Source organism: Asterias rubens, chromosome 10, assembly GCF_902459465.1.
Source record: "Asterias rubens chromosome 10, eAstRub1.3, whole genome shotgun sequence".
NCBI lineage: Eukaryota > Metazoa > Echinodermata > Asteroidea > Forcipulatida > Asteriidae > Asterias > Asterias rubens.
In genome coordinates this window covers 9,923,400-9,939,655 of record NC_047071.1, presented here as the reverse complement: position 1 = coordinate 9,939,655, position 16,256 = coordinate 9,923,400, and the positions used below count along the sequence as shown (strand labels likewise).

The 16,256-nt window shown below is 38.0% G+C and overlaps 2 protein-coding genes across 2 annotated transcripts in view; one reads left to right on the top strand and one right to left on the bottom strand.

The window, feature by feature from the left end:
* The window catches only part of LOC117295432 (ubiquitin-conjugating enzyme E2 R2-like), a 28,275-nt gene extending 23,753 nt beyond the window's left edge, over positions 1-4,522 (top strand). Inside the window, exon 5 of the mRNA XM_033778087.1 lies at positions 20-4,522. Within this exon, the coding sequence (XP_033633978.1) occupies positions 20-251 (232 nt within the window). The 3' untranslated portion in view covers positions 252-4,522. The remainder of the gene's footprint in view (positions 1-19) is intronic.
* Positions 4,523-5,602: 1,080 nt separating this feature from the next.
* LOC117296150 (galactose-1-phosphate uridylyltransferase-like) lies at positions 5,603-15,548 on the bottom strand. The gene is made up of 11 exons (XM_033779030.1): positions 15,417-15,548; positions 14,435-14,604; positions 13,535-13,613; positions 12,321-12,369; positions 11,806-11,935; positions 11,184-11,240; positions 10,134-10,256; positions 9,404-9,536; positions 9,028-9,111; positions 7,741-7,895; positions 5,603-7,153 (listed from the first exon to the last, which is right to left on the bottom strand). Exons 1-11 carry the CDS (start codon positions 15,439-15,441, stop codon positions 7,094-7,096), a joined length of 1,065 nt encoding a protein of 354 aa, XP_033634921.1. The 5' UTR covers positions 15,442-15,548; the 3' UTR covers positions 5,603-7,093.
* Between the last annotated feature and the right edge of the window lie 708 nt (positions 15,549-16,256).

Sequence of the window (16,256 nt, the reverse complement as noted above, 5' to 3'; positions counted from 1 at the left end):
TTTTCCCTCTTATTCACAGGAGACAAGTCTCCAAGACAAAAGCTGAAGCCCAGAAGGACGGTGTAAAAGTTCCCCTGACGCTGCAGGATTACTGCATCCAGCACAAAGCACAGACGCCCTCGCACAGCTCCCAAGACCTGACGGATTTCTACGAGGATGACGACTACGCGGACGACGGCGATTACGAGGAGGAAGAGGAAGATGGTTGCTATTTTGACGACGAGGATGACTCCGGGAACGGGGAGTCATGATGTTTTTACTCAGGTCGATGAGGCCCACTGAACTCTTTGTATAGACAACTAACATTTTTGGAAGACATGTCTCTTTTTTTTGGGGGGGGGGGGGAATGTTATTTGGTTGTTTTTTATTTGGGATGTTTTTTTAATTGTTTTATAAATTGTTAGGGGACATTTTGCTTTGTTGTAATGATGACTTGTTAAATAATGTATGCATACTATGCAGACATTGTGGCTTTCCTGTGTTAAATAGACCTTAACATAGCCATATTATTACTGCCACCTTACCAAAAATCTAGCAAAATTCAAAGGGTATTTACTGTGTTAGGTTGAACTCTGTAAATAATCCATTATTCCTGCATGTAGAAATTGAATTTTGACGCCATATCTTGTTAGTTGAGGTCATATCCTGTTGGTTGATGTCATGTTTGTTTGAGGTCATATCATGAGCGTTGCGGTCATGTGATGTCATAACAAGATATGATCTAAGTACAACCTTGTGTATCATCATGATAAGATACGACCTTGTGCATAATTATGAAAAGATACAACTTTGTGCAACAAAATGACAAGATACGACCTTGTGTATCATCATGACAAGACACAACCGTGTGCATAATTATGAAAAGATACAACCTTGTGTATCATCATGACAAGATACGACCTTGTGTATCATCATGACAAGACACAACCGTGTGCATAATTATGAAAAGATACAACCTTGTGTATCATCATGACAAGATACGACCTTGTGTATCATCATGACAAGACACAACCGTGTGCATAATTATGAAAAGATATGACCTTGTGTAACAAAATGACAAGATATTACCTTGTGTATCATCATGACAAGATAAACCTTGTGTATAATTACGACAAGATACAACCTTGTGTATCATCATGACAAGATACGATCTTGCGCATCATGACAAGATACGACTTTGCGCATGATGAGAAGATATGACCTTGTGCATAATCATGGCAAGGTTTGACCTTGTGTATCATCATGACAAGATCTGACCTTGTGTATCATCATGACAAGATACGACCTCGTGTATCATCATGATAAGATACAAACTTGTGCATCATCATGGCAAGGTTTGACTTTGTGCATAATCATGCTAAAATATGACCTTGAGCACCATCATTACATCAAAGCAATGATCTAAAACATACTATGAATATCTTCACTTTACAAAATGTATTAGCTTGTGGAAAAATCTGTTCGTTTACTTTCAACCATTCTTTACTGGAGTTGCACGACTTTTGACAGTGGTGTCGACAAGAACTGAAAAATCAAAAATCAACATCATCATCGTCTCATGTGTGCTCCAAGTTAACTGCTGGATTACGAAGGTGTGCCACTGGATACTCACTTCAACAGGAAACGTGAATACCTCAACGATATTATTTCTTGCAGTTATGGTAATTGTACGCTCTCAATCACTTATTAAGAAGACAACTCTTTGTGTTTTTGTCAACCCTTTACTTTTATCACGCATAGAGAGGTGTATAACTTTTTTGTACTAAACCTATGAAGAAGAAGAAGAAAAAAAATAGTAAAAACATGATTAACTGCTAATTATGCAAAATAAAAACCAACTGTTTTAGCTTGTGGTTAATGCATCAGCTATGATACAAGTGTAATATTTCACATTATTAAAGTAAATTCTCTTACCAGGGGACTGATAAATTGGAAATTTAAAATCATAAAGTAATAGGTCATGACATGGCAAGTTAAAGTGGTCCCATTGCTCGAGTAAAACAATTTGGTTTGTTCGGAATTGATGGCTTCGGCAAGGGGCTACAGCTGGAATGCTGGAAAGGCCTATACACTCAACAACATAGTCATTGAGGTCAAAGGTCACACCATAGCCATAGTTAAAGTCGCTTGATTTAGAAACAGTCTTCATCTACCCTAACATCAGTCAGGGCACCAGTTATGTATTACTTCTCTGATAGTTTAGTTGCACTTGAAAGGATACCAGTCTAACTGACCATTGCAGTCATTTAGAAATGGTCTTCATCTACCCTAACATCAGTCAGGGCACCAGTTATGTAATACTTCCCTAATAAATCACTGCATTTGAGAGGACACCAGTCAAAGGTTATAGCCATAGCCGGAAGTTGCTTGATTCAGAAACAGTCTTAACCAATCCTCATATCAGTCAGAGCACCAGTTATGTAATACTTCCCTGATAGTTATCAAGGTTTTTGTTTGTTTCACGAAGGCTTTGTCTAATTTGCAGAGCTATTTGTTGTACAAAACTATTTGGTATGTTGGCTGGGAGAGACTGGTGCCTTTAAAATGTTAAGATGCATCAAGGAATTATTGACTTGCATTATGGAATTTAGCGACATACTGGCGACAAAGGGAGGGTATTTTCATCGGTTTTAAGCAGAAGCACACAAAATGCTTGGCATCTTTCATCAGTGACCAACCTATCCCTCTATCTAATTGATATTTAAAATGCTTATGCTAGCTTACGAAATACTTCATTTTAAAATAGACTTGAAGCAGTGTGGACCACTTGCCAAGATTTTACTTAATTTGAGTTTATCAAATGTTAATTATCAAAACTAATAATAATCGGATAAAAGCTGTACAAATTTGAAGTTGATACTGGTTTAGGCTAATGTTTTTTGTTAATGGAGGCTTATGTATTCATTTTGAAGTGTGTTTTTAAAAACAAACGCTACGGCATTAGACTTCACATACATGTACTTGTTCGGCCTTGCACTCACTCACTCAGTTCTGAACCTGACTCAAAGGTACAAATATTAACACCATAAAGTTTGATTAAAATTGGAGGTTGATATGGGGTTTTCTCAGAGAAAAAAAAGTAGATTTTTTTTTGTATGTGTGTATTTTTTCGTGATGGTGGAAATGTGTTAAATGGTTACATGGAAAAATCCCAAGAGTGGAAGAGGGTTTTTCAGAGATTGGTTGAATGTTCACGTTTCATGGGATATGTGCAAGTCAAGTCTGTTTTACATGATGTATTGGGTTAAAAAAAAAAAAATATTGAATGCATTTGAAGGAGCGAGCTGTTGCTGTTTTTTGTTGTTTTTATAAGTAAAGTGAGCATTTGGTGCTCAATACTATGTCGCATGGTGTAACCCCCCCCCCCCCCTATTGTGTCTGCACTGTGTTGTGGGCATGGGCATCTTAAGAACCCTTCTGAGGATTTTAGGGAGGGGGGGGGGGGCGTCATCTAGGCAAGAGGAAAAAGAGTGTTACAGTAAAGGAACATTGTGGGGGGGGGGTTGACACTATCTGCCACATATTATGCATGGTATAAGAATAGAGAAAAAAATCAATGTGCAAACAACATGATCATTATTTTATTGAGTTCTTGAGGATTTGATTGTACATTGGAAAATGTATTTCTTTTTTAAATTGTTGTTGGTAAATCTTGCTACAAAGACACACTTATCTCATTGGTGAAGACGGCTTTACCGATCAAGGGCGACCTGCGTGCTTCATTTTTACCCCACACCTTTTTCCTTCGAACTAAGCAGAGACAACATTATTGTCTCAGTGCTATAATTATGAATTGCGTATTCATAATATCCTCATGTTGTTTATACAAAATTTGTATAAATGGAAAAAAATCTGCAAATAATGGTTTTACTTGGGAAAATTATTGTCTCCTTTTTGCCGCACAATTACTTTGGAGACCACTCTTGATCAATGAACTCCATCGTCAAGGAGCTCCAAAATATGCAAAACAAGTATTGCACAAACATGGTCCTGGACGGCGATATTTTCTTCATATCAAATTATGAGCTTACCGGGGTTGCAAGATCTAAGTTTATTTATTTGGGGTTGAATAAAGACAAGAGTGGGACTCGGAACTACTCGGATTAATGTGCCGGCGCTCTACCAACTGAGCTATCTAGCCCTATGTTGGCGGTGTCCCTTTTTTGTCAATATCTTTGTTCGGGGGTGCGGAACACTAAGACAGGATGCAGAAAATGAACCAAACGTCATATCAAGGGAGTGTAGTCAAGATGCAAGACCGTAGTGGGTGTTTAACTTTAACAGATTTCAATTGAGGTTATCAGTTTGAAAAATTTGTCAACACTTAATCATCCCATGACCATATTGTGGTAGCTCTTTTTGCAATCAAAGATTAGGCTCTATTCTTGAACAAGTTGTGTACAATTTAACCAGAGGGCATGTTGAACATGATAAAACAAATTGCAATCTTTTTTATTTTAATAATATCTTATAATTAAAATGCAATCCAGCACTTCTTGCTTTTAGTTGTCTAAAAAAAAAACTAATACATTTTTTTCAAATTTAAGAAAAAAGTAATTAAACTGTGACTTCTTTGGGCAATCTTTTCTCGTTTTAAACACATGAAAACCAATTGTATGTTAGAAATTTTAAGTACAGTCTTGATATTTTTTGCTATCTTTTAGTCCCTATATAACTCTAAATTATTTAGCTTTCTACAACAAATATGTACAAGTAGCATTATAGAACTTAGGGACTAGTTACATAGTAAATAAATGTGAAAGAGATTGGGCATTCCACTTGATCTGTTCTGTATAAAAAAAAATGTGTTGATTTTTGTCTTATTTAGCATCTTGCCTATAAATAACCAGCTTTTGTGTTTGTGCAACATTGTGGGATGATGTGTATACTCAGTACTTTTCCCTTTGACAATTTTTCTGTAGAGAACAGTTGTTTTCAGAAGAAATTGTTAAGTCAACAAAATGTTCTCATCAAGATTTTGTCTCTTTGTCTTTGTAAGAAACAAAGCTAAGGCTTTAATAAAGTTATATGCTTCTATTATTGTTCAAACAATCTATATAAAGTTACCAATTTGAAGAAGTTTAAAATACTGAAGACAAACATACAGAATTTAGGACAAGGCATTTCTATGCGATATAATGTTCATTTATTGTTCATAATAGCGTTGCATAACACCCCAACTTTTTAAGACTACGATGGATAACAAAATTACTCTAAAGAGAAATGACATTGTTTAAAGGCAATGTATACATGTGGTGTTCGGAACCATTTTATTGTTTTAATCCTACAGACCATGTGAACTTTGTTTACATTAAGTGTGACCTTGTACATTCTTTAGCTAGTCTGGCAGGCAAGATACTGCACTGGTCATTATGGGAATTAGAGGTTGACATTTTGTGTCATAATTTCCACATAAATCCAAGAGTTATGAAAGTAAAGAGCTGGACAAGTTTTTCATCATATCAAAAGTTGATAAGAATTGGACAGTGCAACCTCCACAAAATAATAAGATTTTATATTTTCTTCCATTGGGCTGTGTACAAATCTTGCCTGCATGAAGTCCAGGCTTGGTGGCTCTTTTGTTAACATGTGATGTCACAGGTCACATTGTCTATATCCTTGTAGTTGTATACAATAAAATGAACCTGTGAAAATTACATTTCAAAAGGTGGTTGCATTTTTAAGATATCGTCGAAACTTTGGAGCGAATATGTCCACGCAGGAAGAATAATCCGTGAAGGAATACACAGTCTGAGAAGTGTTACCGCGGTAACGCTTCTTATATATTCAAATTTTTGGAGGCTAAAAAATCTTTTTCCACGACCGTGGTACTTCTAAGTGAAATGTTTCTCCGAAATGCATTCTACATGTAATATCCGAAGCTGGTGTACAGTACTTCTTACCCCATAAGTTTTTATTGCCATTCATTTTTAGAGTTGAACCCAACCTCCACGTACCTTTTAAAATTTTCGAAATAATCCTGCCCTTGTTCGTTTTGACACGATTGGAAATTAGATGAACTGTTCAAAAATACATTATTTTATTGGATAGCTTTCCTTTACAAAACTTGGTACCAAATCATAATGTCTGTGAAATATTCAGTCTAAAATTGACCTAAGGAGAACTTTTGTTGTTTCAGTTTGCTATAAATCAACCCAAGCCGCATGAACATGCCGAAAATGTACTGCTCTGTTGCGCTTACAAAATATTATTATGTTATTACGTAACCTCTTCGTCTGGAGGTTGGAATACCAAAAACCAGGGGCCCAGAGTCACCAAGCTGCAGTAGAAAAAATACTTTAAAATTAAATTATAAAATCATGATTTTCATTACGACTCATTGTTATCAAATAAATAGCCTGAAAAAGTGGTAGTCTGTAAAACTCAAAATTCTTAGTAGTTCAGTTCTGGGTAAACCTGGGCGAGTAGTGCGACTATTGTCGCAGTTGCGACTACAGTTTTTTCAACTACTCGGTTAATAGTTCCACCAAGACAACTACAAAAAAAAGTCGAGACTTCCTGCTTGGTGAACAAATTTTTTTAACTGACTGGTGAAGCACAATCAGACATCAGTAACACAATCCTTCAATATGCCCCAATGCATCTTGGAAAGTGAAAATTAGTTGCAACTAGTGTCGAAGTTGCGACTATTTGAAACGCGATTAGTCGAGTAGTTAATTTAACTAGTCGCCCAGGCTTAGAACTGGGTACTTGTAATCAATAAAGTTTCCTTTTTTTTTTTTCCTCCAGAGGTCAAGTATGCCTGAGCATCAGTCCTCAAAAAAAAATAGTTTCAATAAAAAAATCACTTATTTTGGCACTAAATATAGCACACTTCATTTCAGAATAGAAAAATCTTTACAAATTTACAATAGAGCACCCTGTCATATTATTCCATTGCCATAATTTAGATAATGTGAATAAATGAGTACCATTTTAATACCACTTCATAAATCACATTGAACAAACGAAATGCAAAATTGGCAGGATTTGATAAAATATTTAGTGTATCTTTTCAAATTAAAAGAAATTATCTCCTTCAAAATCAATCCACCAATCATCATCTGGCATTTGTAGAGCACAGTAACTTCCGTTACTCGTTGACTGTCCCCTTGTAGTGGACATCTGGCAAATTGCGTAGTCTCTCTGCTGCCTGAAATCATCATAAATCAATTTAAAAATCTGTTAAAATTGTAAAAAAAAATTAAAAAAATATCACGTGGCAAACCACAAGGGAAAGTACACCATCTTCCTCATTGGATTTAATTTTGTCATTCTACAGAAAAGTCACGGTACTTTGACTAAAAAAAGTCCAATGGGAACACTGCTTTAGTTTGAAATGTTCTGACTGGCACCCCGAACAAAGATATTGACAAAACAGGGACACCACCAATATAGGGCTAGATAGCTCAGTTGGTAGAGCGCCGGCACGTTAATCCAGAGGTCGTTGGTTCGAATCCCACTCTAGTCAATTCTTTGTTCAACCCAAAAAATCATTTCTCAGTTGGTAGAGCGCCGGCACGTTAATCCAGAGGTCGTTGGTTCGAATCCCACTCTAGTCAATTCTTTGTTCAACCCAAAAAATCATTTCAAAATTTACGAATAGTCAGTTTCCCTTGTGGTTTATATTGATAAAATATTTTGTTTCAACTAACATTTCTTTTGGGGAAATTAATGGTCGGGTTTAGTCAATAAGTTAATCACTAAGTAATTACTTTTTTTTATGGCAGTTGTGTTTACCTGTTCGGCTGTTAGATCCCTCTGTGCCTGTGCCATCATCTCATATCCCACCATGAACTTGCGCACAGTTGCTGACCTTAAAAGAGGGGGGAAGTACAATGCATGGAGCTGCCAGTGGCTGTTGTCTTCATTGAGCGACTCCCCTGTGGGTGCACCTGTACAAACAAATGCGGGAATCTTTTGTTAAATCAAGATATGCACCAAACACCTCAGACAGGTGAAGTGTTCTATTTACACAAACCTTGAAAACCAGTTGTAAACTACCGAGTACCTAGTTGCAAACTACTGAGTATACAGTTCTCACACACATCAATGTATGGATAGAAACCTAAAACTAATATTATCCCCGTTGCAAATTTAACATCTATTATATCATCGTTGCGGAACCGGCTGCCAAAACATATGACTCGAACTGCCTCTATAGCTACAGGGCAATCTCGGTAATCTAGTTGGTAAGACACTGCTCTAGAATAATGAATTGCAAGGGTCGTGGGTTCGAATCCCACCCAGTAATAGGCCTGTGATATATTTATATATCACAGGACTCGGGGGAAAGTACTGAGTATACAGTGCTACCACACATCGGTGTATGGGTAAAACAACAAAATTAATCAACTGTTTTTGAGGTTTTCAACTCTTAATAGGTGCAATGCTATCTAGTGCACAATGATTGAAGTGTCACGACTCAACTACATGTACTATTATTTTTTTTCTTTCTGTATATATTTCTGGAATGGAAACCAAGGATGCCTCATAAATGAACTTAATGACTGTAGCTCACAAGTCTGAGGAAACCTGTAAACAGGGGTGCTTGCTCTGCGAACCAGAAACACTGGGGTTAACCCCTACGTGTACTCTTGCACGATAAAAATGTTCTGCATTCTTTTACATGGCACTACCAATCCTATAGTGCTCAGGACCTCTGGCTTTATGTCCCATCCAATGAACAAAGCAATTATGGCAAAATGTATTGCTCCAGCCAGGATGCAAACGCCCCAACCAGGACTCCAACCCACACTCTAATCAGTGCTTTCTTGTAAATATTGATATAGGTCACTGCGCAATATAAATGTCCGTATTATTATTGAGTTTTGTGCTCCTTTTAAAACCTACACCTTACTGCATATCTTTAACTTCAATGGGAATTCTTTCTCATTGGTTTTTATTATCAACAGCTGCAGCGCTTCTTACCAAGTCAGTTTTCATGGTCTTTAATTTTACCAGTCTATGACCCATCTTAAATCATTTATTTCACATGACCTTTGACCCTTATGCTTGTTTACTCACCATGCCATCCCATTGAATAAGGGAATGATGTTTCAAACAGGTTGTCATACTTGATGCACAGTCGCTTAATGATATCGGCTAGACCTAAAGGGGGGAGAAAAAGAACAGTACAAGTTTCTACATTCAAAGGATCAATAGTCACACTAAAACCTCAAAAGTTTATTTGGCAGCAGTTGGGCTTGATGATTAGTTAATATTAATAGTAGAAGAGCCATGAAATTGGTCACTGATGCTTCAATTGTTTTGAGGTACATGTAATACACAAAATGTGTGACCTAAATGACCAGCGACTTGCAACAAACCGAGTCCTCAGTGAGATCAAAAAGACAATTGTTTCTTAAAAAGACTCCAATCTTTCTCAAATTCCTTCACTCACCATTTCGCTCCTCGTCTGTGAGGTCTGGTAACCGCAGTACATGTCGCCGTGGTAACAGCATCGTTTCAAATGGCCACATTGCCCAATAAGGCACAACAGCTAACCAGGTATCATTTTCTACAACAATTCGTTCCTGAATAGATAGGGAATGATTGTTCAGTTATTTCGATGCAAATTCACTGACGCATCTTTTAAGTTGATGACAGACATTGTGTAAAACGTGCATTTTTAAATACAGAGCTCCATAAATCAATGTCAAAATAAAATAGTAATCAGGTTTGCTCAGTGGTTTCTTTCGTTCTTCGCATGTGGACTTGGGTTTTCAGTCCCTACCTGATTGCAGGGGTTCTCACCCTTTTGAGTTTTCCTCCCACATCTAAAACTGAACATTTCTTCTTCTTTCATATTCATCAGATTATTGGCGCTCACTGTGCTGTTGGACGTGTAATCAAAATAAAATGTAAACAATTAATTATAATGGCGTCTTCTATAGCACTGGTATCCACATAAGTGTTCAAGGTGCATGCTCCCACCCCCCACCCCCCCCCCAAAAAAAAAGTGCCCCCCTGTGGGATTCAAACTGGGGTACCACAAGTGGAAGGCAAGACACCACTACACCAATCTGACTGGATGGCTCTGATGGAATGTGGTAGACCAAGACCATTCCTGCAGCTACCTGGACAGAACAAGTAGAATGTGCAGAAGGAGGGAGTTCAGAGATTCTACTCACCTTCTTTTCAGCTTCCATCTTGGCATATTCAACAAGCATAGGTGTTCCATGAGTCTTGTAGTACTCCCTCTGGGTTCTATCTTTTATTCGAGGCTCATTGGGCATAAAATTGCTCCCCCACACCTTTGGGAGAAGAATTATAAAACATACAAATCACTCATAGCTCAATGAGCGGTCTCCCTTTGACCCCAGTAAGGGCGCTGTTTGAAGTTATATGCAAGGGGTTCTTTTTTTTTTACTCTTTTGCACATCTTAAACTTTTTGAGTTTTGCCACTAACTAATATATTTCATTTAAAGATAAATTTTCTAACTCAGAGTTAACCGTGTCTGAAAGAGTGGCTTCAGCTTGTAGCTACTAAATCATTCAAGAAATAAATCCATCAAACTAATATATTCTTCAGTAACTCAAAAGTACACCCAAATGTTTGCACTTTGATAAAATTGTGAGCTCAAGCTAAGAGTGGGTGGTTTGGGGGGGTACAGTCACGGCTGGATTATTACACTGGACCGTAAGCCCCTATAAGGCCAGTGAGTTTTGCAATGGGCCAGTAATTGCATGACTTGACAAGTCTACAAGTTTCACAACTGGGATTCAAGCCCACATTCCACTGATAAGAAATACCAGAGCTTGAGTCCGGTGCTCTTATCCGCTCGGCCACGACTTGCTGGCACTTTAAATCGAAGGTCGCAGATTTTAAGTCCTGGTTTGTCAATTTTTCTTGTTTCAACCCAAAATGTCCTAAAAGTTATCAACACTTTCAGACACTCGTTGGGTATAGATAAAGTATCATGGCCAAGCGGTTAAGATTACCAGATTCAAGCTGGGGAGTTGGGGAGGAAGTGCTTTCTGCTCTACCAGCCAGGCTTCTGATGGATGATACCCAAGCCTTAATGTTTCAGCCCTAGGAGTAGGTACATGTACATGTAGAACGGCCCCTGTAAAAATAGTAGTAGCCCACACCTTGAAGTAGCCTTCAGGCCTTGTGTGTCTGGCGACTTGCATACAAAAATATCAAATAAAATAAAAAACGCTTTCCCCTCATCCTTACCTGGCAATGTGGATGTGGATTTGAGCATCCCATCACTGCTCCTTTGTTTTCAAATATCTGCAAGATGAGAAAAATTACAATCAAACCTTCATTGCTGATAACAAATTATGTCAAAATCTAAAACTGACAATTTCTTCTGTGACTGAAATTGACTTCCTTGTCTTCTCTTGATTGGGTTTTTGACTAGTACAGTGATTAGGTTTGCTTTATTGAGAGGCCTTATTTGAAAGCTTTTAAGGCAGATCAGTGTACACATTTGGTAGTTACTCCAAACATTAATGAACACAAAAACTGATTGGAGATAAGGGCACTGCAACTATGACATTATAAACATTGTTAGAAAAAGACCCCCTTTGAAGTAATGTGGTTTTAGAGAAAGGGGTAAACTATTCACCCAATACTTTGAATCTGAGAATCTTAAAGGATACAATTCTATACAACAAGGGTATTTTTTCTGATTTTATTTTGTTACAACTTTGATATAACCAATTGCGCCAGAATTGCACAGGTTTGTTATTTTTATACATGCGTTGGGATACACCAAGTCTTTGACATTACTAACAGTGTACCCTGGCTTTAAAGTCAATAATGAAGTATCGTTGATCATTTTGCTGTTTCTCACCTGAACCCATTTAAACTTTGACCCTAGGTCAGAGGTCATCTCAGCCCATTTATCAACAACAGCTTTGATCTCTGTGAGTGACATCAGAGGTAGTGTGATGTCAGACCACGGATGAAAGCACATCACCTGGCTGGAATTAGTAACAGCAAAATGAAAATAAGACATGAGATTACTATTAGACACTATTGGTAATTACTCAAAATAATTATTAGCATAAAACCTTACTTGGTAACAAGTAATGGGGAGCTGTTGATAGTATAAAACATTGTGAGAAACGGCTCCCTCTGAAATAATGTAGTTTTCGAGAAAGAAGTAATTTTCCACGAATTTGATTTTGAGACCTCGGAATTAGATTTTGAGGTCTCGAAATCAAGCATCTGAAAGCACACGACTACTTGCATGCATGTCAGATCATTGGTATGATATTTGGGGAGTTTGGTGGCTCGGTTAAGAGGTAATTTGTGATACAAGTTTTGTCTCCATTAATCTTTTAAAGATACTAAATGCCAGCTTACCATGATCCAATGGCGGGAGCTGATTGGAAGAGAGGATGTTCACTTGGGCCTGTGGGAAAAGAAAACATTTCTTGTCTCACACATTACCTCGCAAAGCCCACTAGAGAACCAGTGAAAAGTGTTGATCTGAACTTCATGGCTAAACATGTTAAAATTGTTGTATTTTTCTTTCTATAACTGATTTCACTAAGTTATTATTCTGTTTTAATGCTACATACAAAGTGCGGACCGGTAAGTAAAAGAGGTTCACATAATGTAGAGACTTGAAACACTTTGTGGACTACACTTGTCCATGCGATTTTATATACAGTGTTGAAGAATAGGATGTTCCTTTAGTATACAGAACATAGGAATGTCCACACAGTGACTGTAACACAGAGCTGCATGTGTATACATGGGTTTGTATCCACATTCAAACCCAGGACCTATAACAAAGAGGACAATGGGACCACAGTTGCTATCACAAAGGAACACAATGGGGTCCACGGTTGCTATCACAAAGAGTTGAACAAAGGAGGGTCCACGATTGCAGGTGTTTACACACTTGCGTGTGTGGTTATAACTTTATTTAAACAAAAATTTCAGCTGTGATAGCCTCTGTTGATAATGTGTTTAAAACTTCTTGTAGAAAAGGACAAAGCGATTATGGTATAGGTGTCTTGCTCAAGGACACAAGTGCAACTACCGGGACTTGAACGCACCTGCAGATCAGAAACACCAGAGCTATGAGTTCAGTTTTGTAGGGTGTCGTGGCCGAGCGGATGAGAGCACTGAACTCAAGCTCTGGTGCTTCTGTTCAGCAGAGTGTGGGTTCGAATCCTGATCGTGACAATTATATCCCTGAGCAAGACACTTAGCTATAATTGCTTCTCTCCACCCAGGGGTAAATGGGTACCTATGAGGGCAGAGACGGTTCTTGTGATTGATTTAGCCGAGTAGCGCATATTAATGTTGAACAGGCTACATACTCCCCACCAGGGAGCTGAGATGGTTTAAGGAATTAATTAAGGCCCAGTGACTGGGGGTAATAATGTTGGAGATGCCCTCCAGATGTGAAAAGCGCTATAATAAAAACTGGTTATTATTATTTTTATTGTTAGTGCTCTTTTACTGCTCAGCCCAACATGCCATCGACATGCACTTAAGCAAATAGGGTTGAAGGGGCGCCCTAATTTGAAAAAAAGTTTAGTCATTCTCGTAAGTGTTGTACTCACTGGGCTCTGGTGCACCTGCCTGTAACAATGCTGGGAAGTCATTCTCAAAGACAAAGGTTCTTGCATAGTCTGGATTCACCTGAGTGAAGAAACATTTGCTGGAATTAATAATAATTATAACTAGTTCTTATACAGCACATTCCACAACAACATCTCAATGCGATTTACGTTGAGAATATAGTGCCCTGGGGTCGATTTCACAAAGAGTTAGGACCGGTCCTAGGAGATATACAAATTGCATGGATAGTCCTTCGTTAGGACGAGTAACTGGTCCTAACTAGAGATAAGACTAGTCCTAACTCTTTGTGAAACCCACCCCTGGTCATTTGGCCAATAACATTTCTTAAATCTTTCTCAGCTCCCTTGGGAGTATACAGCCCTGAGTTGCTGTATGGCGCTAGTGACTTCTTCATACATGTACATGTACACAATATCAACCTGTAGCTACCCTCGGAGGTACCTAACTATACCCTTGGGTGATGAGAAGCATAGATGTAGTAATATTTCTCAAGGTTCTCCTGTATTTTGTAATTTCAATGATTGAGTGGAAATAAGTTGAACTATGAATACAATTGAACTATGCATAGTGTCATAATCAGTATCACAGCCTTGAGCTGCAGTATGGCGCTAAAGAATAAAAAACAAAAAAAATTCACAAAACCTGTAGCTACATTTACGCTCGCAGAGTCGCAGGTACATGTACCTATTTATACCTATTGGGTAAAGAGCAGCATCTGTCTCAAGGTTCTCCTGTAAAGTTGTTATATTTTGTAACTTCCAATGATTGATAGGAACTTCCAGGTGGGAATAAACTGAACTACGAATTAAATTGAACTATGAAAAGTATCACAATCAGTTACTTGTTTTTAAAATCATCTAATCATTTTTTGGGGGGCTTACATCTCCATGGGCTCTTGTAGCCCGTGGACAGAGCGGGTTCTTGGGGTCATGACGAGGGGTATCTTCGGTGGGTTTCTTCTCCACTTGTCCCTTCCACGGTCTCTTCATCCGATGTGGAGACACTAGAACCCATTCATCCTTCAAGGGGTTATAGCGGGTGTGCTGGTGCTCTGTAATGTTAAGTCAAGATTAGACGATAACATTTAACAAAGTAAACTCAGTTGCTTACTGGGGCACTCTACTCCTTTTATAATGTTGTTGACATCTGTGGTTTGCACTAAACACTTTTCAGTCTGATTGTATACAAACTGCCAATGTCAACATTTTGTTAAGGGAGTATGTACAGCGTCCCACAGTTAATAGGGAATTTTATTTTTCCTTGAGGCAAGGGCATTTTAATTAAAATGCCACACTGCGTCTGATTTTGATTAGTTTGTTTATTTAATATGTTTGCTTAGTCGGCAAACAAAGGGGATACAAATATATGATTATGAATTGCACAAATCAAGAAGTTATGATTCACCAAAAATCATGCAGAATCAGAATAGTTAGCCTACTACTAGATGAAAATACTTATTCTAAATCTAGCTAGTCATGTCAGATCCTCAGATGTGTGAAATCGGCAGTTACAGAGTAAGCTTCTTCAACTTCTTGAAATGATAGATTCGGACGACGACCCACAACCTTGTCCTTGAACCTTGTGGATAACTTTCCGTACGGCGCCACCACTTTATCACTCATTTTTACAAAAATTGATATCTCATTGAGGTAAATTAGATGCTATAATTTTTTTATTATTATTTCATATGAAATGGAAAAGTGGTGGCGCCATACGGAAACTTTTCCCCATACGATAACGCAACCCTCCTCCCCAGCCTATATCGCGGTCTTGCCATCATCCCATGTGGCCGGCCATGATGATCATGCAGATTGCAGCAGTCCATAGCCATGCTGAGCGCCCCTCATCAACGTATCGACTTACCTTTGGGGTCAAACTTTTCCGCCATATTCACGACACAATCATCACAATATTGTACCAAGGAAAATATAATCAGTACACAGTTTTTAATGGGAAAATAATGAGTTCAGCAGGCTAGGCACGTGATGACATACAATTACAATCTTTGTGTACTAATTAATGTATTACCTTATTATTATTGGACTATGGAGGGCGCTGTTTAAAAACAAATCCCCGTGGGGGGGGGGGGGGGGGACGGGGTCGTGGGGGTTGTTTTCCTCAGTGGATGGGTCACACTTTATAAGTTTAGCAGATAATGGAGGTTGCCTTTGAGTAAAAAGTTGTGGGGGTCTAATGTGAACCTATTAGTTTGCCAATTGATGTGTCGATTCTGAAAATTAATTGAAAATTGAAAATTAAATTTTTGTTTTTAAAGATTCGGCAATACTTTTACACACTTATGCAAAACTATACAGTACGGCAAATTAATGCTATAGCCATCTCATTTTTCCTGAAAAAAGCTCTATAAGCCAAAATTAAAAAAACCAAGAAGATAAATTTCGGTCAACTTCAAACTCATGATTCAAGCTGATTATGGTGTTTCACTATGAACAAAAATAATGAGTGATCTGCACCCCCCTCAATTAATTTCCTGAAAAATAATAATAAATAAATCAAATAAAAAAATAAACGAATAAAATAATAAGACAAAAGGGGGTTATATACCAGCAATTAAATCCAACCCCTTTCTAATCTGTTGAGAATTGTTATTATTATTCCCCTTTCCCAAGCCTACTGTTGTTTAGTCACGAGTCAGTGCACCGGGCCCGTGGGCGTGTCCTCAGCAATCCAGACGGCTACAGC